Source organism: Hibiscus syriacus, unplaced genomic scaffold (genome assembly GCF_006381635.1).
Source record: "Hibiscus syriacus cultivar Baekdansim isolate YM2019G1 unplaced genomic scaffold, ASM638163v2 tig00117048_pilon, whole genome shotgun sequence".
Classification (NCBI taxonomy): domain Eukaryota; kingdom Viridiplantae; phylum Streptophyta; class Magnoliopsida; order Malvales; family Malvaceae; genus Hibiscus; species Hibiscus syriacus.
In genome coordinates, this window is record NW_024063538.1 from 112,200 (window position 1) to 137,416 (window position 25,217).

At 33.7% G+C, this 25,217-nt stretch overlaps 2 protein-coding genes across 2 annotated transcripts; one reads left to right on the top strand and one right to left on the bottom strand.

The window, feature by feature from the left end:
- The first annotated feature begins 844 nt into the window (after nt 1-844).
- Nucleotides 845-1,480, top strand: LOC120197449 (late embryogenesis abundant protein-like). The gene is made up of 2 exons (XM_039198976.1): nt 845-1,138; nt 1,242-1,480. The coding sequence occupies exons 1-2, from the start codon at nt 845-847 to the stop codon at nt 1,473-1,475; spliced, it is 528 nt and encodes a 175-aa protein (XP_039054907.1). The 3' UTR covers nt 1,476-1,480.
- An 836-nt stretch (nt 1,481-2,316) lies between these two features.
- On the bottom strand, nt 2,317-6,017 carry LOC120197524 (WD repeat-containing protein 13-like). The gene is made up of 12 exons (XM_039199029.1): nt 5,757-6,017; nt 5,493-5,602; nt 5,204-5,276; nt 4,788-4,935; nt 4,534-4,671; nt 3,545-3,684; nt 3,410-3,457; nt 3,169-3,279; nt 2,890-3,077; nt 2,696-2,817; nt 2,535-2,611; nt 2,317-2,463 (listed from the first exon to the last, which is right to left on the bottom strand). Exons 1-12 carry the CDS (start codon nt 6,015-6,017, stop codon nt 2,356-2,358), a joined length of 1,524 nt encoding a protein of 507 aa, XP_039054960.1. The 3' UTR covers nt 2,317-2,355.
- Between the last annotated feature and the right edge of the window lie 19,200 nt (nt 6,018-25,217).

Below are 25,217 nucleotides of genomic sequence, written 5' to 3' on the forward strand. Positions count from 1 at the left end.
TAAAGAATATTATGTCTTGAACAGTAAGAAACATTAATATTTTATTAGAAATATTAAAATTTAAAAATGATTATGTTATATATTATATTAGACATGTCTTTTTTGAAAAATAAATAATTTTAAAACATGTTAAATTTCAGGATCTAAAATTTTTTGATTCATCCAAAAGAAATCATAATACAATTTATTTTGATAAAAGAATAAGATAAAAATAATTATTTTCATTTAAATAAATATAATACACTCATTCACCAATGAGATTAGGTTTCCCTTAATTTTGTGTTTGAAAAAGAAAATTCCTCAAATAATTTACTTCATTGATTATTTTTCAAATTAAGATATTTGTTACAATAAATTTAGAAAATTCTAAGATTGTTATATATCTTCATTATTACTGACCAATTTTTCTTCTTCTATAAAACTGAAGATACATGAATTGTCATGTACCTTTCATCAAATAAAATGAAATCGCATTATAATCTTGGTATCTTATCTTTAATACTATAAAAATAATCCTAATTCAAAAAATAATATATCGGATATCTATGAAAAAATATTTTTTTCTCACTACACTGTATGGGCGAGGGAGTCCCTGATGCGGTAATGCCAGACCAGCCGACCTACTCATTTTGTCACTCGCTTATTTTATTTACACGTGTACTCCACGCTTCCCTAACGTGGCAATATTTTGAACGTACTATTTGCTACGTGTAAAACTATATACTTACGTATACATGCAATATAAAACCAGCCCTTACTCTATATATATATAGCACACCTTCCCTTTACTGTTTAAGCTCTTTCAAATCATTTTCTAAATCTTATTTTAACGGTACGAAACGGAATGGCTGATTTAATAGACGAACATGGCAACCCGATTCAACTCACCGACGAACACGGCAACCCTGTTCAACTCACCGACGAACACGGCAACCCGGTTTATGTCACCGGTGTTGCCACCAAGCATCCAGGAACTACGAGGACGCCATCGGGATTAATGGGACCTGACACTGGCTTTGCCGCAGACCACCCGCAACAGAAGCTGCAGCGTCAACAGAAGCAGCAGCAGCCCCTGCATTGGGGGGTTTCCAGCGGCGGAGAAAAGATTCACCGCTCCAACAGCTCGAGCTCGAGCTCGGTAATGAAGATAGACAAACCGACTTTTATTTTACTGAATTTATATTTATAGTATGTTAAAGTTTTAACTGTGGTTGTATTCTTCCCTATGGACGGCTTTATAGTCGGAGGATGATGGGAAGGGTGGAAGAAGGAAGAAAGGGTTGAAGGAGAAAGTAAAGGAGAAGCTATCAGGTGGGAAGTTTCCGGAGGAGGAGCAATCGGGAACCAGAACTGAGGCCATAAAAACCACCACATTGGGCCAGCACCACCAGCACGACGGCGATGGGAACGAGAAAAAGGGTATAATAGAGAAAATAAAAGAGAAACTACCCGGTCATCATGGTCATAAGCATTAAAAAGTTGCTGTGTGAAATAAAAAAAAAATTCTACCGTTGATTTTATTTTTTGCATGTAGTGTTCTGTAATAATGGGGACTTATGCGTTCTTTTTGTATCAAATCTTTGAGATTTGAACTCTTGTTAAGGATTTATTTTGTTTCAGTGAATAGACTTTCTATGTCTAAATACCTAAATATAATATATGGATAGATTGAATTTTGGTTCAATTTAAATTTTTTAATTTGAGTTATAGTTTAAACTGACTTCAAATCTATAAAGTTTAAATAATGAAAACTTAAAACGATTTGGTATTTTGTTTTCATTTTAAGTTCGTTTTTATTAAATTTAAGTTACATACTCTTTAACTACAAATCTCTTTTTTTCTATAATTTAATTTTTTATAATTTTATTTTATTTTATTTAGTCTCATGATTGCAATTGTTTATTATTTTTCTTACTATCAATTATATATTTTATTTTATTTTATTTTCTAATTACAATTCTTTATTGATTTTTATTACCATCAATTCTTTGTTCCTTTATATTTTTAATTATTATTTTATCTAAAGAAGTATTTTTTAAAAAATATTATAAATATATAATGTAATTTCAGATTTTATTTTTTTAGTCGTTTATGTTTTTATAAATTTAATAAATAAAATTTAAAAAACTTGATTTATTTAAAAAAATTATTTGACTCAATCAAATATTTATTTTTGAATATAAATAGAACATGTAGGTATATAAAATATCATCTTTTTAATATAAAGAATTGGATATATTAATTAAATGATGGCTATTTGCCGACATCAAAGTCTATATGATATTCTACAATTTGGTCAAGTTTTAAACCATTTTTACCTGTGTGTATCTCTGTTTATCATAGTATTGGCTTCTCTTATGTTTTGGCTCTTTTCCATACTATAACAACGCCGGAAAGATCTGATGAAGCCAACAAATTCTCCCCGTGGTTCCAGGCTACATCTATGACCGGAAAACTATGACCCTGCATACAACAATGGTTTATGGGGTAATCAACAATTGTTTACCAAAGTTGGTCGGAAACATCGACGTTACCTGAAGCTTGTTTACACTTTTATGCTTCGGCCGAGTTAAGTCGTAGAAGTCGACGTTGGAATCCTCGCTCCCGACGACTTCGCGGCAAAAAGAAATCACAATGTCAGCAAAGATGCAGATAAAGCATCAGGAGCCAGTGCTTCTGGGCGGCGATTACATACCTATATATTCTCCCTTGTCAACGGAAATCAGAGGGCAGAAGGATGCTCGTGTGCTGTGAACCCTCGAACTTAATTTGAGCGAGCAGCGCAGGGTCAGGTAGCCTTGTGATTCCAAGGCAACACTGAAATACGGACATGCAGATCAGATCATTAAGTCATTCGCGGCGGTAATGACTACGACGGTCGGAACTAACCTGAAGAACAAGATAACTCCATCTTGAGTGCATGTCAATAACACAGGACCCTTTGTCATCGAAGAGAAACTTCGGTACTGCACGGTCGTAACCGGATACTTTGGTTTGTTTTTGTTGCTACTCCGATATCGATAAGAACGCGACAATGTACCTGTGCGGGAGTCCATACTTACAGAGTATACGCATCCCTACCAAATATCATTCCGTAAGAAACTTTTTGAAACACCAACAAAATTTCTTTGATTACCCTGGATTATGACATAGATACATAAGAGATACCTGTGCGTCTCCACAGAAAATGAACTGACCGGCATGATCATGGTCCATTGCAGTAACCTCGCTGTCGAAACTCAATTTGGTGATTACCCTACCAATGCTGAAATTGAAGACCTGGGGTACAGAAAAAAAGTGCCACCAATTAAAACCTGGACTTGATTGAAGTGAATAAGACCATACATACACCAAAGTATGCTCCTTAAGTTTTGACTAGAGATGATCAAAGGCATGGAGGCGTGCTTACAGTGAGCTCTTTATTTACATTGCCAACTGAAAGAAAGTTGTTGTTTACCTGCAGATTATATAAAACAAAGAAGAATACCATGAATAAGTTACTTGACATGAAATGTATGTATTATAATCGCTGATATGTACTTACAGGATGAAATCTAATACACAATTTTGGAGAGACTCCATATATTACTCGAATGCAAACGCCTTTTGATATATCCCATACTCGCACAGTTTTGTCCTTTGATGATGATGCAATGTATTGATTGTTTGATGAGAAATCAAAATCTGATAACACAGTGGCAAATCATAAACATGGTTAATAAACAGGTGACACAATGAATCGGAGTTATCAAAATAAAATTCAATCTTAGTTACTGAAACTAGAAATTTAATGACGCTAACGTATAATAGGTAATTAGCATCCACTTCTCAGACCATTTTTTCTCCTAGGTGAAAAATGGTTCCTATCAATTACAGATGATCTGCAGTTCTGAATCAACTCTGTCCAAAATTATTTCTCTGAAAAATAAGATTTAAAAGTGTTCCTACTTGATATATTGCATGGTACATATTCCTACCTAGAAAATTTTGCTCCGACTTTCACATCAATTTCTGAACTGCAATCTAGTTATTCTACCATGCCAACCTTCACAAACAGTGTCAAATATATTCCCGGTCGTAATATCTAACTGATTCAGCTTAAACTGTGAAAACTCCTTTACAATCAGGGATGGACACGAGATTTTATGCTAGGGAGAGCAAACTTATAATATTTTAAGGGGGCGAACTTAAAAATTTTTAGGAAGACAAAACAGATTATCAATAGAAAATACAAAAAAAAATCTAAAATATATGACAATTCAAAATTTTCAGGGGCGCCCGGTCCATCATTGTTTACAATATGCAGTTGAAGTGGCTACCTTGCTAACCTACAGTTTCAGCTAAAACTGTAAAAGATGCTTTACAATATGGAGTAAAAGTGAGCTACCTTCTTGATCTAGTCCAATTCCACTTAAAACTTCAAAAAGCAAATCACATGTGAACAAGATCGTGATCTCAGTAAAAGAAAGAAAATAGCAGATAGCATGTCTAAGTTATAAGAAAGACAACTGAAACAATACCAGGTAATCCAACCTGTGACATCTTTTGAATGCCCGCTTAATTGCTTGATAACTGAAGGTGGCTCAGAGACATTGCAAACTACCAGAGTCCCATCCGATGCCCCATATGCGAGTACATCAGAACTCATGTGCCCAAACTTCAAAACTGTAGCTGCTTATAGACCAATCATATTGCTTCGTTTTAGAAAGACTGAAATAACACTGCTCAAAAAAGCATGTCAAAGATAAAAGAATTCCAGATTGCATTTAAACATTATAAAAAGGTACCAGCTGCTTTTCCCTGATCAAATATGCAGTGCATTCCTACAAAAGAATATGCAAGTTCAACTGCTTGTTGACGTGGGCGATCACTGTCACTTATTCTAGAGCTGAGACTTGTTCTTTGATTTGAAGCAGCAGGGACACTACCTTTATCCTGCAGGAATGGAAAAGCATGCAACTCATCTTAATTCTTTAAAAGGCATGTTTAAGTGAAGTTTTGAATCTTACAATAACAGCATCATAGTAGAAAAGAAAAGGTTTTCAAGCCATTGACATGCTAGGATCTCGTGTTCTTTCATCTTCATCATCAAGAACATGATGAGTTAAGGCACATCGTGCAAATAAACAATGTAACTACAATCTACACGCCAATAACTGATTGAGAACAAAAGATCATGGTAAAATTTGTAATCAGTACATACTTTGCTAGAGTTGGTCCAGTTTTCCAACTCAAACAAATGCGAGAATGAACTTGAAGCTGATAACCATCTTCCACTGCATCAACCAGTAAATTACCCTGATGTCAGAATCGTATAACACTCGCAAAATAGTAGTTCATTGTTCATAAAACACCCTTAATTAGCCACTACAAAATTCATCCACTGCCAAACGTTCAATCTAACTAATTCAATTGATAGCCTCAATTCTTGAAGGGCATAAATAAATAAAAACTAAAAAAGGGAGAGCAATTTTATGGATAAATTCCAGTACCTATTTCCAGCAGTGCTTGTGCGGCTTGGTGTGTGTAACTTTTCCCAGTTTCTTGGCCTACGCATGAAATTCCGGTACGCCACATAACCTTTTCCATTACATCTCCAATCCTTCACATTATTCAGCAAAGCAAGCCAAGTTTCATTTCAAAAAAAGAACATGAAAATGGAATATTAGTAGCTCAAAATCATTTTCTCTAACAATCAGAACACAGATCCACATAACTAAAAAACATAACAGAATTAACAGAAACACGGAACTTACAAGTCGGCGATAACAACCGGACTCCGCTTTACGAGATAGAAGAATTCGGCGAATGCCGATGTAATCGGTACCGGAATCACCGGAATCGGAAGCGACCGGTTGGAGCACGCAACAGAAAGCCTCCGGATCCATCGCACTTGCTTTCTTTCTAGTGGCTCCATTAGTATCGTTATCGTTGCCGTTTATACAATTCTTATTGCTTTCATTTCTGGCAGCTCCTCCTTCCTTGGAGCAGTTGTTGGTGATTTCACCTCCCGCCATTGTATTAGAATCTAGTTGTGTCCGCTTCATCAGAGACCGTTCACCGGAAAATCAACGGGCGCCGTCGATTTAAATTTGAACGTGGAATCGAATGACAAAGACAGATTCCGGCACTTGGTACGTTGAAAAGGACGGATTCAGCATTTGGAAATGGATCTGAATTCTGGAATCAAGTGAACCTTTTCAATTGTTTGAACTTTACACACCCGCCAAAAATGGATCTTTCTTCTTTATGATGATCAAGGACAGGCCTCAAATGACTGACTACCAATCATGGTTTAAATACCAAATAAGATTTGAAGGTTCCCATGAAGTATAAACTAATTATTTCTTTCTCTCTTTGGGTAAATATACATTTTCATAATTAAAATTGGCTCCAACGTACGATTTGGTACCTAGACTTGGCCTCAAGGTTCAATTTGCTACCTAAACTTGTCCATTTAGGTACTTGAAGTTGACTTTTATGTTTGAATCGGCACCTGAACTTGGTTTTATGATTCAATTTGATTTAAATTGATACCTAAATTTGGTTTCATGATTTAATTTGATACAAATAAATCATTTATCATAAATATCAATTTGAACCAAAAAGTGATTTTCATGTATCAATTTAAACCAATAAGTTAAATTTAAATAATTAATTAGACCACAAAATCTAGGTATTTGATTGAAAAAAACCAGATATTAAATTATACTTTGACACCAAGTACAAATAACAAATATTATATGAGTTCGAACAACTACGTCTATAAAGTGTGTATTTCAACAAATATTGTCTTGTAACGAACACAGATTATTCAAAAATAATAATAATAATAATTTTTTAATTTGACTATTAATTTATAATTAGAACATATTATTAATAATTTTTAAATTTTTTTTTGAAAAGATAAAAAAGAATAGACTTATCTTTCTCAACTAACTTGTCACAAATATCACCAGCCACCACATTGTTGAGGAAGGCTAAGTTTTTTTTTTTAATTAAAAAAATTATTTGAAGGCTGATGTTTTAGCTACTAATTTAAGGGTGATACTAAATTGTTACTGTATAGAATTTAAGACCTACTTAAACAATATCAAACAACTTACCACTTGAATCAATTTATGTTGGTAATTGTTACTACTTATTAGTGCATCACGTTATTAATATATTATATGTATTCTTTAAAATTTGAACCGTATTCTTCTGAGAACCCTAGGCCCTTTGTCCAGTAGGTACCTTGAAACACAAGGGAGCAGCCTCAATGAATTTTAACCTATTTGTAATGGAAATAGCTTCTGAAATTTTATCCACGGTGTTTATTGGAAAGTGAAACCAGTTTTCTTGGTGGATAGGGATGGATCGAAAGGAGTTAAATAAAAATGGACATTCTAAAAAAATTAAATTAATATGTATTTTAAATATTTTTTATTTTCAATTAATAATATATTTTCACCCAAGTTTACTTTCTTAAAATTTTAGTAGTTCTTAATATAAAATTCTACATTGTTTCTGCCATGATACACTATTCGGTATCCATCGTGTAATTTGTCGTGCTATTTATCAAAATCAATAAAGTTAGGGTATCCATCGTGTAATTTGTCGTGCTATTATCAAAATCAATAGAGTTAAGGTATCCATCGTGTAATTTGTCGTGCTATTTATCAAAATCAATAGAGTTAGAAGATGATAATTTGATTCGAATATGAGCATATAAAAGCGGTTTAAGATAGGATTATATGAGCATATAAAAGCGGTTTAAGATGCTTGATGAACCTACATAAGCATGTAAATAAAAGGTCATTCATTTCCTTAAAAGTTCTCCGGATCATCAACATTCAACCAATCAAAATACCGAAAGCAGAAAGCAGAAAGCAGAAAGCAGAAAGCAGAAAGAGAATGAGGTACTATCAACAAACAGATCGAGTCAGTCAAATCAGATTAAACTAATTCCCAATGGGACAGACCATCTTCTTTGATGAAAACAAATTCTTCTGGATCTTCTTCCACGGCAGGTAAAACAACAACATATGACTTGCTCTGCTTCTCCATTTGTTACCCTCCGTGCTTTTTCGGGATTTCAGAGATTTTTTTTTTCAAATGGTAATTTGGTAGCTTGGAAGAAGGTTTTCTGAAGTTTCTCTTTAAGTAATGGTTGCGGATCACGAGAATATTCGTCCACGTCTTTTCAACCAATAAAGATACGCCACGTGTAAAACCCAACTTACTTAACTTCTGAGCTGAGCCTAAACTTTGTTTATAACCATTCTTGTTAATCATCGAAAATGCATGCATCCTATAAACGAGTTGTTTGAACAGAGTACTTTAAGTGAAAATTTTAACTATTGAGTCATTCAATGGGTAAACTTCAACTTCCTCACCTACAACATTTTTAAAAATATTATCAGTACAAGTCGAATCTGATGTATGAATCTCATTTTAAATTATTTAATGAATACATGTTTAGAAGATTGTATTTAAATATTAAAAAAAACGATATCCAATCAATGTGAGATTTAATAATAATGTCCGTAAAATTTAAAAAAAATGCAATTACTTGTGTAAGTCTCACTCCTCAACAAATTGAAAAGTATAATTAAACGTTTTCAATTAAAATTAATTGAATAAAACTCATAAATTATTATTATTATTATTATTCAACAGATAACTTTCAATTATATTTGATTAAATTTAATAAAATCTATAAATTGCCATAATTATTCACACACATTTTAAATTATGAATATCATAAAAGTTTATCTTTACAAAGTATATATTTAATTCAAGCTCATAATATTGTTCGAATAATCATAAATTTTATTCTCTTCAAATCAACTTGATATAAAACTCATCCAAACGAATAAGAACACTCCAAAGATATCATGAAGTGGAAGAGTCCAAGATTGCTCATCGACTATCAGCATGGGAGAAGTACTGAAACTATATAATAATAATAACAATAATGAGAGTGCATTACATAAGGATTTTTTTCGTCGTGTAAAAATTATTATTTTAGAAATAATTTCATTTGGATATGTGTTTTTTTCGAAAATAGATATCATTCATTAAAGGTTAATACAGTCTTTTAGATCGCGTACATTCGAAGTGAGAAAATGGAATATGCTTGTGTTACACTCTTCGACAAAATTATTCCGAGAAGAAAATAATCGAATCATCAGATTGTGTATGTCATTAGCGGAAAAAAACTATATATTTTATAAAAGTATTAGATGGGTAAAATTATCAAATAATAATTATCCACTTCAATCACTAATTAAATGTGGATAACCAACTCCCTATAATTAATCTCCATTATTTACATTACTTATATTTTGTATACACGTGATATAAAATTGAAGTTTACGTAATCTTATATATATTGAATTCCAATACTGAAAATTCTAAATTCTAAATTTTAAATCATTAAATTCTAAAATTTAAATTTTAAATTTAAACTCTAACTAAAATTTGTGATATTAAAATAAATAAAATTTTACAATCTATTTATCAGATAACCTTTTTAATAATAATAATTCAAAAGTATAAGTTCTCTTTTGTCTACCTTATCTCCAGTGACAAGTTGCGTAATCCCCATATGTTTTTGGTGGAGCTTTTAATATCATTAGAACATCACCCACACCCAACTCTGAAAAAGTTTTATTTGTCTCCTTGGTATGTCCCAATTTCTTTTATCAAAATTTTTAAAGAAGTTTAATTTTTATAAAATTAAAAAAAATGATGATGGGAAAATGAGTTTTTTTAAGATAAAATTAATAAAAAAATATTTGTTTAAAGATTAAATATATTATAACAGTTATAAATAGTTGATTTATTTTGATTTGAATGAAGAGTCATCGTAATTGAAGAATTGATCGTTGACTAGTGTCAATATTCTCTATCTCTATAAGGAGATAGAGAAATAAACGAGGATCAAGTGGTTTTATCTAGGTCACCCTCATTCTCTTGATATTGGTCGAGAAGTTTTATAATAAGTTTTGAAGTTGGTGCTAAGTGTAGGATTATTATGGCTACATGTAGATTCATCAACTAGATAGATATAATCAGCTAGTGATGAATTTAGTTATGGTAGGTCTCGTGAACCTATCACAAGTCATGTCAATAAATCTCAGTTTTCCAAGCTTTTAGATCTCTAATATTCTTCTTTCTGAGACGTTTCTTTTATATCTTCTAAAATTCCCTAAATATCATAGGTTCGAAATTATTTTTTAATCATTCAAAAATCCTTTGATACGAAATTGATGTGCAGAAGATATTTTAACGAAAGTACAATAATATTCAGTTTAATATATTTAATATATATTTAATATGTAAAAGGAAATACAATAATTTTATTTTTTTAATGTTCATATCCTTTATCAACTTGACTTTCATTATCTTTAGAGTTAGATTTATCTTAATTTTTCTTTTTTAATCAAATTACTTTGGCATCAATGGAAATGATGTTCATACTTTTAAAGGAAATTACGAAGTTAATGTTTATATTATTTTAATTGATTTGGGTTATTTTTAATTCAGATGATTTTTTATTTAGGTTAAATTAGGTAGAGATTTATATTGATCAAATTAAAATTCATTTTAGTTTAGTTTAGTTTGATTTATCAGATCGTCATATCATATTTATGTTGAATCTTAGATCAATAAATCAATTTAAATGATCAGATACGAATCCAATTTGTAATGTCTAAATGATTTATACCTTTATCAAAGGTTAGATTCTACAAAAATTCCAGAGGTTTCCTCAAAGGTCAGATATTAGATATAGATATACAGATAGAGTTAGAAGAACTTCGCCTTATTACATAATTTATAGCTGTTCATCCAATGGGGCTGCCAATACCTCAATTATACCTTTTTGTTTGTATTTATTCCCTTTTTATTTCTTGGTTTTCCACTTACATGAGTTGTACACATCAATGGCCTTAAATAGCAAACCAAATGTAGAAAAAGATCGAAAGGTAATAGCTATGAAGATTTGGTGTGATGTGTGCTGCAAACAAGAAGCCACCCTCTTCTGCTACGCCGATGAAGCTGCCCTTTGTGATGTATGTGATCGTTGTGTTCACCGTGCAAACAAGCTTGCCACTTGACATTCTCGCTCCTCTCTTCTTCAACCTAAATTCAATGATTCCTTGCTTTGCGACATCTGTCGGGTTCGTATTTTCTCTTCTTTAAAAAATATGGGAATAAATAGGTCATTTTGTAGGCCTAAATATCAATCTAGGCTTTAGATATTAACTCAAATTTGATGTGTAACTCAATAATCTCTTGAGTACGTGGTTAAAAATTATCAGTTGACACTTTTGATCTTTTTCATTAAGTTATGTATTCAATACTCATTAAAAAGTAAAATTCTCTTTCTTCTTCTCTAAATAAGAATTGATAGAAAAAAGAAATTATTTTGTAACACTGTTAATATGCAAAACATTACTTAATAAAATTGTCCCTTTATTGTTTAATCATTGTTTCATCTTTGTCTATGTCAAACTTAATTTGATATTATTAGTGTTATACTTCTTTTGGATCTCCTCTATAAACAATTTCGACAATTGAAGCCTTTAAAATGAGAAGAGATCTTTGAAATTCTTATATTTTTCGATTAGTTATTTTTTCTTGACATACTTACTAGCAAACTCGTGTGACTTGTAAAAGCTAAATTTACTTTAAAATGATCATATCCATTCAACCTGTTAGTATACAAGTAGTCATTATGATTTTAGGTCTGACACTAGCATAAAGAATCATTATAAAATCTTTCAACTATCTGACTTTTTCCTCTTAATCTTTTTCCTTCAGAAATATTGCTATCAACCGTTATTACGAAGGAACATTATTAATATAACATGAATACTTTGAAAAGTAATTAATAATATTTATTAGAAGTAGTTTAAGTGGTAAAAGAGAATTATTATTTTTTTAGAGATAAAAGATAATATCGATTAAATCTGAAATCGAACATTCATGAGCTTTGGTTTTAACTTGCAGGAGAGGAGGGGATTTATATTTTGTCAAGAAGATAGAGCAATTCTTTGTACCATATGTGACCTTTAAATTCATGAATGCAATGAATATACCCAGAAACATAACATGTTTCTTCTCACTAGCGTTAAGCTCTCTTCTTCTTCCTCCTCTTTAATGGTGAGAGTAAAAGCTTGCAGACAGGTTCTAACAGTGAAATGTTAAGCTTGCCTTCGATTGAGAAACCTGTTGGAAAAACAAATGCACCGAAAGTGCATTGGATTGTTAGGCACCGAAAGTGGTGCAGTTTTTGTTGATTTTTAGGTATGGGTAAAACCTCAAATTTAGTCATTGTAATTTAGGGTATTTACAAACTAGTCCTTAAGCTTCAACTATAAATACCCTAGCTCATTTGGCTTCAAAACCATCCCAAATCATTCTAGCTTTCTCCCAATACTAGAGAATTTAGAGAGTTTCTTGGGAGTTGTTTTCTCCTTTTTATCAAGAGAGAATTATCATTGTTTTCTCCTTGGTAGATCGAGAGAAGTTGTAATTCCTATTTTCTCATAGTGAAATTCTTCTACCGTTGTCCGTGGTTTTTACCCTATATTATTTAGTGGTTTTCCACGTAAATTTTGTGTCTCTTTTATCTTCATTTTTTTATTTTCTCAAATTATCAGTTGCGATTTTTCTCTATCCGATAGCCGTCTTCCGCAACAATTGGTATCCGAGTCAGATTTGAGTGTGTAATATCTGCTTATTGTCTTTGTGGTTGCCACCAAAAGGTGGATCCTCCAACATAAGAAAATAAGAAGTTATTACCCATTCTTTGAAAGTTCCAGAGAACTATTCACGATAGTGAAATAGTGAGAGTTATCCGTAAAAGAAGCTATGGCAACGAAATTTGATATTGAAAAATTCAATGGGAGAAATTTCTCATTGTGGAAATTGAAGATGAAGGTCATCCTGAGGAAAGACGGTTGTCTAACAGCTATCAGTGAAAGGCCGGTGGATTTCATAGATGACAACAAATGGATCGAAATGGACGGGAATGCTATGGCAAACTTTTATCTAGTATTAGCATATGAAGTATTGTCAAGCATCGAGGAGAAAAAGACAGCTAAGGAGATATGAGATTATCTCACCAAATTGTACGAGGCCACATCATTGCACAATAAAATTTTCCTTAAGAGGAAATTGTGCACTCTTCGGATGCCAGAATCTACTTCAATGACGGAGCACTTAAACACACTAAACACGTTATTTTCTCAACTTACATCCTTAAGATGTACAATAGGAGAACAAGAACGTGTTGAACTTCTACTTCAAAGTCTACCTGATTCGTATGATCAACTCATCATCAACTTGACAAATAGTAACGTCACCAATCTAGTCTTTGATTACGTTGCAGTTTTTGTTCTACAAGAAGAAAATCGACGCAAGAACAAGGAAGACAGAAAAGTAAATCTGCAACAAGCAGAAGCATTGACAACGATGAGAGGGAAATCAACAGAACGTGGCCAAAGTAGCAGTCACAAACATGGTAGATCGAAGTTGATGAGCAAGAAGAATTTAAAGTGCTACAATTGTGGAAAGAAGGGTCACTTGAAGAAGGATTGTTGGAGTCTAAATAAAAACTCCAATCCACAAGACAATACCACAAACACTTCAGATGATGGAGATGCTCTATGTTGTGAAGCGTCAACCACCGTGGAAGGTAGAAAAAGATATGCAGATATATGACTCATTGATTCCAGAGCAACATATCACATGACCTCAATAAGAGAATGGTTCCATCATTATGAACCTGTCTCAGGAGGATCTGTGTATAGTTGCAATGATCATGCCTTAGAGATTGTTGGCGTGGGAACCATCAAATTGAAGATGTATGATGGAACAATTAAAGTTGTTTGAGATATGCGGCACGTGAAAGGCCTGAAGAAAAATTTATTATCCTACGGATTGTTGGATAATAATGCAAGCAAGATTGAAACACAAAAATGAATCATGAAGGTGTTCCGTGGAGCGCTTGTGGTGTTGAAAGACGAAAAGATAACAACAAACTTGTACATGCTGAAGGGAGAGACTTTGCTAGAAGCAGAAGCCTCTGTTGCCTCATGAAGTTCAGATTCTGCAATACTATGGCACCAGAAACTTGGACACATGTCAGAACAAGGAATGAAAGTCCTTATGGAGCAAAAGCTACTTCCAGACTTAACGAATGTATCACTTACTTTGTGTGAGCATTGCATAACAAGTAAGCAGCACTGGTTGAAATTCAATACGTCAAATTCTATAGGCAAAAGTGTTCTAGAATTGGTTCACTTTGATATATGGCAAGCACCAATTACATCCCTAGGCGGAGCAAAATACTTTGCCTCATTTATTGATGACTACTCCAGGAGATGTTGGGTGTACCCTATTAAGAAGAAGTCAGATGTGTTTTCAACTTTCAAAAACTTCAAGACGCGGGTGGAACTTGATTCTAGAAATAATATCAAGTGTTTCAAAATAGATAATGAAGGAGAATACACAAGTGAAGAATTTGATGACTTTTGCAGGAAAGAATGCATTAAAAGACAGTTCACAGTGGCAAACACTCCTCAACAAAATGGAGTGGCAGAGTTGATGAACAAAACCTTGTTAGAAAGAACAAGAGAAATGTTGAGGGATGCAGGCCTAGAAAAATCATTTTGGGCATAAGCAGTCAATAACGCCTGTTATTTGGTGAATCGAGCTCCATCAACTGCAATAGAGCTGAAGACACCAATGGAGATGTAGACTGGTAAACCAACTGATTATTCAAACCTCCTTATATTTGGAAGTATTGTGTACATGATGTACAACTCCTAAAAAATTTCAAAGCTGGATCCAAAATCCAGGAAATGCAAATTTTTGGGGTATGTTGATGGTGTAAAGGGGTTTCGCTTGTGGGATCCCACTGCCCGTAAAATGATCATCAGCAGGGATGTTATTTTTGTAGATGATAAACTACAAAGAAAAGAAGACGATGATAGCCCTGAAAAGTCAGAGACTACTCAGATACATGTGGAAAAGGAGTTTGAACAAGGAGATTCTTCTGAAGCAGAACCAGTACATGATGAACAATAACAAGAGAGTTCTGAAGTTGCTCCAACAACTCGTCAACCAGATCGTGTGAGAATATGTCCCAATTGGCACTCATATTATGTTATAGAAGGTAATATTGCATATTGCCTTTTAATAGAGGACCGAGCCATCAATATACCAGGAGGCAATAAACAGCTCAGATGCTTCACTATGGATGATGGCGATGCAAGAAGAAATTGAAGCCCTTAATAAAAATAATACATGGGACCTTGTGCCACTACCACAAGGAAGGAAGCTAATTGGTAACAAATGGGTCTTCAAAATCAAGCGAAATGGTGACAATCAAGTTGAGAGGTATCGTGCAAGACTGGTGGTCAAAGGATATGCTCAAAAAGAAGGTATTGATTTCAATGAAATATTTTCTCCTTTGGTTCGACTAACAATAATTCAAGTAGTTTTGGCAATGTGTGCTACATTGAACTTACATCTAGAGCAGATAGATGTTAAAACAATTTTTCTTCATGAAAATCTTGAAGAAGAGATTTATATGATCCAGCCTGAAGGTTTGAAGAAAAAGAAAAGAAGAACTTGGTTTGCAGGTTGAACAAATATCTGTACGGTCTAAGCAGGCGCTGAAGTATTGGTATAAGAGATTTGATTATTTCATTATGTGCCTTGGATACAACAGACTTAATGCAGACCCTTGTGCTCATTTCAAGAGGCCTGATGATAACGATTTTGTTATATTGTTGTTGTATGTGGATGACATGTTGGTTGCAGGACCCAACAAAGATCATATTGAAGAATTGAAGGCACAACTAGCTAGGGAATTTGAAATGAAGGACTGGGTTCAACAAAAAAGATTCTGTTGCGGAAGAAGACTATCAGATAGAGTAAAATCACAACTGATAATTTGAGAAACTAAAAATGAAGATAAAAGAGACACAAAATTTATGTGGAAAACCCCTAAATAATATAGGGTAAAAACCACGGGCAACGGTAGAAGAATTTCACTATGAGAAAATAGGAATTACAACTTCTCTAGATCTACCAAGAAGAAAACAATGATAATTCTCTCTTGATAAAGAGGAGAAAACAACTCTCAATAAACTCTCTAAATTCTCTCTAGTATTGGAAAAAAGCTAGAATGTTTTGGGATGGTTTTGAAGCTAAATGAGCTAGAGTATTTATAGTAGAAGCTTTAAGGACTAATCTTGAAAATACCCTAAATTACAATGACTAAATATGATATTTTTCCATGTCACTTTTCAACCATTATTGTTGCCGACTTACAATGCATTATGAACCATTATTATGCATTATACAACTATTATTAGTTGTATGACAACTAATAATTTTGCATGACAACTAATAATCTCCCACTTGAAGATTTGATTAGAATAATCATATATTCACACCATTCTTTCTACCTTGTACCTTCATGTTGCTTACGTTTCTGGCATGCCACAAGAGGATCGACACCAGGTAAATTTATCAGCGTTGATCGCCTTCGTCATGAAATATGCTATGTTCTCTTTGGTATGGATCTTCTGCATATCTACCTTCCTTTCTTACACCTTTTCACGAATGAAATGGTATTGAACTCGTATGTGATTTGTCCTTGAATGAAATATTGGATTCCTTGCTAGATGCAAGGCGCTTTGACTGTCACAAAACAGAGAGACATACTCTTGATTGTGCCCAAGCTCCTCCAATAGCATCTTCAACCAAATTGCTTCTTTACTGGCTTGTGTAGCTGCTACATATTCTGCTTCTGTTGTGGATATAACCACAACTGACTGCAATTTTAAAACCCAGCTTACAGCTTCACCAGTAACTTTAAACACATATCCTGTAGTAGATTTGCTTTTATCCAAATCCTCTGCATAGTCAGAATCAACATACCCATTGATAAGTAAATTTGATCCTTCGTAACATAATACAACATTTGAGGTCCCTTTGATGTATCTCATGATCCTCTTTACTGTATTCCAATGCTATTTGCCTGGATTCACCATGTACTGACTAACCACTCCCACTGCTTGTGAAATGTCTGGTCTTGTGCATATCATAGCGAACATTAAACTTCCCACTATCGATGCATACGGTACTCGAGACATCTTCATCCTCTCTTCTCAACTGCTAGGACTCATACTGGAGGATAATTTGAAGTTAATAAGAAGAGGGGTAGAAATTGGCTTACAATCTTGCATGTTGAATCGCGATAATATCTTCTTTAAGTAATTCTTTTGTGAAAGCCAAATTTTCCTATTACTTCTATCTCGGTGAATTTGCATCCCTAGAATCTTGTTTGCTGATCCCAAGTCCTTCATTTCAAATTCCCTAGCCAGTTGTGCCTTCAATTCTTTAATATGATCTTTGTTGGGTCCTGCAACCAACATGTCATCCATATACAACAACAATATAACAAAATCGTTATCACCAGACATCTTGAAATAAGCACAAGGGTCTGCATTAAGTCTGTTGTATCCAAGTCACATAATGAAGGAATCAAATCTCTTATACCAACACCTCGACGTCTGCTTTAGACCGTACAGAGATTTGTTCAACCTACAAACCAAGTTCTTCTTTTCTTTTTCTTCAAAACCTTCAGGCTGGAGCATGTAAATCTCTTCTTCAAGATTTCCATGAAGAAAAGCTGTTTTAATATATAGCTGCTCTAGATGTAAGTTCAATGTAGCACACATTGCCAAAACTACTCGAACTGTTGTTAGTCGAACCACTGGAGAAAATATTTCATTGAAATCAATACTTTCTTTTTGAGCATATCCTTTGACCACCTATCTTGCACGATACCTCTCAACTTGATCGTCACCATTTCACTTGATTTTGAAGACCCATTTATTACCAATTGGCTTCATTCCTTGTGGTACTGGCACAAGGTCCCATGTATTATTTTTATTAAGGGCTTCAATTTCTTCTTGCATCGCCATCATCCATAGTGAAGCATCTGAGTTGTTTATTGCCTCCTGATATGTTGATTGCTCAACGTCCTCTATTAAAAGGCAGTATGCAATATTACCTTCTATAACATAATCTTAGTGCCAATTGGGACGTCTTCTCACACGATCTGATTGACGAGTTGTTGGAACTTAAGAACTCTTTGGTTATTGTTCATCATGTGTTGATTCTGCTTCAGAAGAATCTCCTTGTTCAAACTCATTTTCCACATGTATCTGTGTAGTCTCTGACTTTTCATCACTATCATCGTCTTCTTTTCTTTGTATCTTATCTTCTACAAAGATAACATCCCTGCTAATGATCACTTTGTGGGTAATGGGATCCCACAAGCGATACCCCTTTACTCCATTAGCATACCCCAAGAATTTGTATTTCCTGGATTTTGGATCCAACTTTGAAATTTCTTGGGCGTTATACATCACATACACAATACTTCCAAATAGATGGAGGTTTGAATAATCAGTTGGTTTACCAGTCCACATCTCCATTGGTGTCTTTAGCTCTATTGCAGTTGATGGAGCTCGATTCACCAAATAACAGGCGGTATTGACTGCTTCTGCCCAAAATGATTTTTCTAGGCCTGCATCCCTCAACATTGCTCTTGTTCTTTCTAACAAGGTTCTGTTCATCTACTCTGCCACTCTATTTTATTGATGAGTGTTTGCCACTGTGAACTGTCTTTTGATGCCTTTTTTCCTATAAAAGTCATCAAAATCTTCACTTGTGTATTCTCCTCCATTATCTGTTCTGAAATACTTGATCTTATTTCCAGAATCAAGTTCCACCCGCGCTTTGAAGTTTTTGAAAGTGGAAAACACATCTGACTTCTTCTTAATAGGGTACACCCAACATCTCATGGAGTAGTCATCAATAAATGAGACAAAGTATTTTACTCCGCCTAGGGATGCAACTGGTGCTTGCCATACATCCGAGTGAACCAATTCTAGAACACTTTTGGCTCTAGAATTTGGCGTGTTGAATTTCAACCGGTGCTGCTTACTTGTTATGCAATGCTCACACAAAGGAAGTGATACATTTGTTAAGCCTGGAAGTAGCTTTTTCTCCACAAGGACTTTCATTCCTTGTTCTGACATGTGTCCAAGTTTCTGATGCCATAGCATTTCAGAATCTGAACTACATGAGGCAATAGAGGCTTCTGCTTCTAGCAAAGTTTCTCCCTTCAGCATGTACAAGTTTGTAGCTATCTTTTCGCCTTTCAGCACCACAAGCGCTCCACGGAACACCTTTATGATTTCTTTTCGTGTTTCAATCTTACTTGCATTATTATCCAACAATCAATAGAATAATAAATTTTTCTTCAGTCCTTTCACGTGCCGCACATCTCGAACAACTTTAATTGTTCCATCATACATCTTCAATTTGATGGTTCCCACGCAAATGATCTCTAATGCATGATCATTGCAACTATACACAGATCCTCCTGAGACAGGTTCATAATGATGGAACCATTCTCTTCTTAAGGTCATGTGATATGTTGTTCTCGAATAAATGAGCCATATGTTTGCATATCTCTTTCTACCTTCTACGGTGGTTGACGCTTCACAGCATAGAGCATCTCCATCATCTAAAGTGTTTGCAGTATTACCTTGTGGATTGGAGTTTTTATTTAGACTCCAATAATCCTTCTTCAAGTGACCCTTCTTTCCACAGTTGTGTCACTTTAAATTCTTCTTGCTTCTTGAATTCGATCTACCATGTTTGTGACTGCTGCTTTGGCCACGTTCTGTTGATCTCCCTCTCATCGTTGTCAACGCTTCTTCTTGTTGCAGATTTACTTGTATGTCTTCCTTGTTCTTGTGCCGATTTTCTTCTTGTAGAACAGCAGCTGCAACGTCATCGAATGCTAGACTGGTGACATTACTATTTGTCAAGTTGATGATGAGTTGATCATACGAATCCGGTAGACTTTGAAGTAGAAGTTCAACACGTTCTTGTTATACTATTTTACAGCTTAAGGATGTAAGCTGAGAAAATAAAGTGTTCAGTGTGTTTAAGTGTTTCGTCACTGAAGTAGATTCTGATATCCGAAGAGTGTATATTTCCTTTTAAGGAAAATTTTATTGTGCAACGATGTGGCCTCGTACAATTTGGTGAGATGATCACATATCTCCTTAGCTGTCTTCTTCTCCTCGATGCTTGACAATACTTAATCTACTAATGCTAGATGAAAGTTTGCCATAGCATTCCCTTCCATTTCGATCCATTTGTTATCGTATGTGAAATCTACCGGCCTTTCACTGATAGCTGTTAGGCAATCGTCTTTCCTCAGGATGGCCTTCATCTTCAATTTCCACAATGAGAAATCTCCCATTAAATTTTTCAATATCAAATTTCGTTGCCATAGTTTCTATTACGGATAGCTCCCACTATTTCACTATCATGAATAGTTCTCTGGAGCCTTCAAAGAATGGGTAATACCTTCTTACTTTCTTTTGTTGGAGGATCCACCTTTTGGTGGCAACCACAAAGACAATAAGCAGATATTACACACTCAAATCTGGCTCGGATACCAATTGTTACGGAAGACGGCTATCGGATAGAGCAAAATCACAACTGATAATTTGAGAAAATAAAAATGAAGATAAAAGAGACACAAAATTTACGTGGAAAACCCCTAAATAATATAGGGTAAAAAGCACGGGTAACGGTAGAAGAATTTCACTATGAGAAAATAGGAATTACAACTTCTCTCGATCTACCAAGAAGAAAACAATGATAATTCTCTCTTGATAAAAAGGAGAAAACAACTCTCAAGAAACTCTCTAAATTCTCTCTAGTATTGGAAGAAAACTAGAATGCTTTGGGATGGTTTTGAAGCTAAATGAGCTAGGGTATTTGATGCAGGGGGATCCGAGGCAGATGATGTTGAGCTGTCAGATTGCACGTTGATGGCGCTGAGATACCATGAGTTGGCAGATCAGCGCAAAGGCGGGAATTGATTGTGATATGTTCCTCATTGGGGTCGTTTTGAGTATGTTTCAGTCTTTTGGCCATAACTTTGGCTACAGGTGTCAGAATCGCGCATAAGACCCCAATCCGGAAAGCTCTTTTCGACGCGCACGCTCTCCACATCGAGCTACGCTCCATGTGGCCTTTTTTCAACCTCAAATTCTGCCGTTTTCCCCTCCGAATCACTAGATTTAGTTATTTTTTACTATTTATGGTAATATTTCGATTGTTAATTAGGAAGTCAATTTAAATCCGATTTAGGCCGGATTTTTGGGAGATTGCTTATTTTATTTCGAATTTCAATTTAGTGTAATTTTCGGGATTTTTCTATTTTTGGCAAAATTCGAATAAAGACGATTTTTTTGCTATAACAGTCCGGCTTGTGGACTGCTTTTTGGATGGTTATTGATTTTATAATATTTTATTAAACCCTAGAGACTTTTTTTCTCTGGTTTTTGGGCGAATTTTCTCTTGTGAATCGTCTGTCGGAGCTAGCCTACAGGATAATCACTATTCTGTCTGGCGTCAGTATTTATAGTAGAAGCCTTAAGGACTAATCTTGAAAATACCCTAAATTACAATGACTAAATGTGTGATTTTGCCATGTCACTTTTCAACCATTATTAGTGCCAACTATGAACCATTATTGTTGCCAACTTACAATGCATTATAAACCATTATTATGCATTATACAACTATTATTAGTTGTATGACAACTAATAATTTTGCATGACAACTAATAGATTCTAGGGATGCAAATTCACCGAGACAGAAGTAATAGGAAGATTTGGCTTTCACAAAAGAATTACTTGAAGAAGATCTTGTCACGATTCAGCATGCAAGATTGTAAGCCAATTTCTACCCCTCTTCCTATTAACTTCAAATTATCCTCGAGTATGAGTCCTAGCAGCGAAGAAGAGAGGATGGAGATGTCTCGAGTACCGTATGCATCAGCAGTGGGAAGTTTAATGTTCGTTATGATATGCACAAGACCAGACATTGCACAAGCAGTGGTAGTGGTTAGTCGGTACATGGCGAATCCAGGCAAACAACATTGGGATGCAGTAAAGAGGATCCTAAGATACATCAAAGGGACCTCAAATGTTGCATTATGTTACGAAGGATCAAGCTTACTAATCAATGGGCATGTTAACAGAGGCAGAATATGTAGCAGCTACACAAGCCAGTAAAGAAGCAATTTGGTTGAAAATGCTATTGGAGGAGCTTGGGAACAATCAAAAGTATGTATCTCTATTTTGTGACAGTCAAAGCGCCTTGTATTTAGCAAGGAATCCAGCATTTCATTCAAGGAAAAAACACATACGAGTTCAATATCATTTCATTCGTGAAAAGGTGGAAGAAGGGACGGTAGATATGCAAAAGATTCATACCACAGACAACGTAGCAGATTTCATGACGAAGGCAAACAATGCTGATAAATTTACTTGGTGTCGATCCTCCTGTGGCCTGTCAGAAACGTAAGCAAAATGAAGGTAAAAGGTAGAAAGAATGGTGTGAAGATATGATTGTTCCAATCAAATCTTCAAGTGAGAGATTGTTGGAAAAACAAATGCACCGAAAGTGCATTGGATTGTTAGGCACCGAAAGTGGTGCAGTTTTTGTTGATTTTTAGGTATGGGTAAAACCTCAAATTTAGTCATTGTAATTTAGGCTATTTACAAACTAGTCTTTAAGCTTCAACTATAAATACCCTAGCTCATTTGGCTTCAAAACCATCCCAAATCATTCTAGCTTTCTCCCAATACTAGAGAATTTAGAGAGTTTCTTTAGAGTTTTTTTCTCCTTTTTATTAAGAGAGAATTATCATTATTTTCTCCTTGGTAGATCAAGAGAAGTTGTAATTCCTATTTTCTCATAGTGAAATTCTTCTACTGTTACTCGTGGTTTTTACCCTATATTATTTAAGGTTTTTCTACGTAAATTTTTTCTCTTTTATCTTCATTTTTTTATTTTCTCAAATTATCAGTTGCGATTTTGCTCTATCCGATAGCCGTCTTCCGCAACAAAACCAGCATTGTCTTCAACAAGCAGTACCATATCAGAGTACTTGATGGAGACAATACAAGGTTGACTCGTTGATGATCTTCTTCAGTCTCCGTCACCTGCCAATGGCTTCTGTAAGGATTTCATCTGCAAATTCGATTCTTTTATTTTTAAAATTCGAGATATTCATACTTACTACATTAAATTTTATTTATTTTTTAGTTAAGTAATCGACAAAATTCAAACTTAATTTGATAGAGTGAAATTCGAGTTTTTTTCTTAAATCAAACTCGAGTTATATACCAGCATTGATAGCTTGATTGATTATTTGATTTGTTAATGAGATTTTATTTTCATGCAGACCATTGATCAAAGTATAACTGGCGATCGATAGCCATTCCGGGTTCAAGAAGTTTGAAAAAGAGGCAAATGTTTGGAAGTTTTAGCCACGTGGAATGTTTGTTCAAATTCGAAAATCTCCACGTAAATCTGTGTTCTTTTAGCTGGAGAGATTCGAATACGTCCATGTGGAGTGTTTGTTCAATTCCTTTGCCTTTGGGATTTTTTTCCAACGATTTTCTCGTTGTTCAATGGTTGTTTTTTGTGTAATATAAATTCAGTTTATGAATAAATTATTTGGCTTAAAAATAAATAATCAAAATATGTATTTTGTTTTTATTTTATACTCTATACAATCTTTTTAAAATTGCTTTTCCCCCTCTAAGTTAAATATTTTTAAAAAAGTTAATTGCATCACATGTCCTTAAAGTATAACTTTTATTTTAAATTGGTCCCTAAACTTTTAAATATTTCAATTTCATCCCTAAACTATGACTGCATTCTAAATCAATCCTCAAACTTTTGAGTATTTCAATTTCATCTCCAAATTATGACCTACATTCTAAATTGGTCTCCAAACTTTTTGAACATTCCAATTTCAACCCAAACTATACATATATACTAATCACATCCATTGTTAATAAAATTGTTAGGCCAAGTTATATTATCATAAATTTCAAGAAAAACAAAATTTAGGTTAACTATGGTTGAAACTAATTACATATTTGGATGAATTTGAGAATGAAATTAAAATATTCAAAAGTTTGGGGACCAATTTAGAAAGAGGATCATAGTTTAGGAATGAAATTAGAATGATCAACCAATTTGAAATGAGAACTATAGTTTGGGAACAGTGATGTAATTAACTCTTTAAAATTCATACTTTAGGTTAAGCAATGAATCATTTTCAGTCGTTCAATCGATTCTTTTTATTACCAAACAGAATAACAAACAAAAAATTACATGTGAAGGAAAAAAATTATAAATGGCCTAAATGTAAATCATATGTACAGAACAATTTTCCTGTGCTGCGAATTTAAAACTACGCAACATCTTGTACCAGAGTTTATGCATGTTGTGGTTTTACCTCCTTTTATATATATATAAAAACCTTTTTAACCTTTTAATCTCTTGTTTTTACAGTCCTCGGTGAGGTAGAAAACAAACAAACTATTGACATACCATTTTAAAATGTAACGGGCAAATTAATGAAAGAATTACACACCACACCAGTTTATATTACACATATATGATCATCAAACGCTGCAAATAAAAAAGATCAATATGTCAAGTTCAGTCCACTAGTGGCAAAATCATGACAAATGTTTTAGTAACTATTAATAATATTAAAATTTTCTTTTATTAATTTTAAACATCAAGTTTATTAAAAAAATTAATATTTACATCAAAATATGATATATCTATTTTTTTATATAGGCTTGAGCTTTAACTTTTGGAATCTAAACGGGTTTTATATTTTAAATGACTAATTTTTTTAACTAAAATCGTTTTTTCAAATTTAATATTTTTTATCAAAACCCCTGACTTTGAGCTTGGGTGTAATTCGAACCAGACCTATGACCAGAGTAATTTTATAACTCTGACCTGATTCAACTCAATTTATGAATGGGTCAAATTTTCGGTCAATCTAATCCAACATGAGAAAAATAACTCCATCACCCGAAATTTAAGTTTAGAAAGACTTCACCAGACCCTAAACATATATATAATTATTATTTTATTCGTTAAAATAATAATCTAATTGAAATATATATATCGATATATTATTATAATTATCTCTAAATATATAAGGATACTTATATTATTATATCGGGTCGGAGATTTTTTCCCTAAATCTGAACCCGAATTTTTTTTAAAAA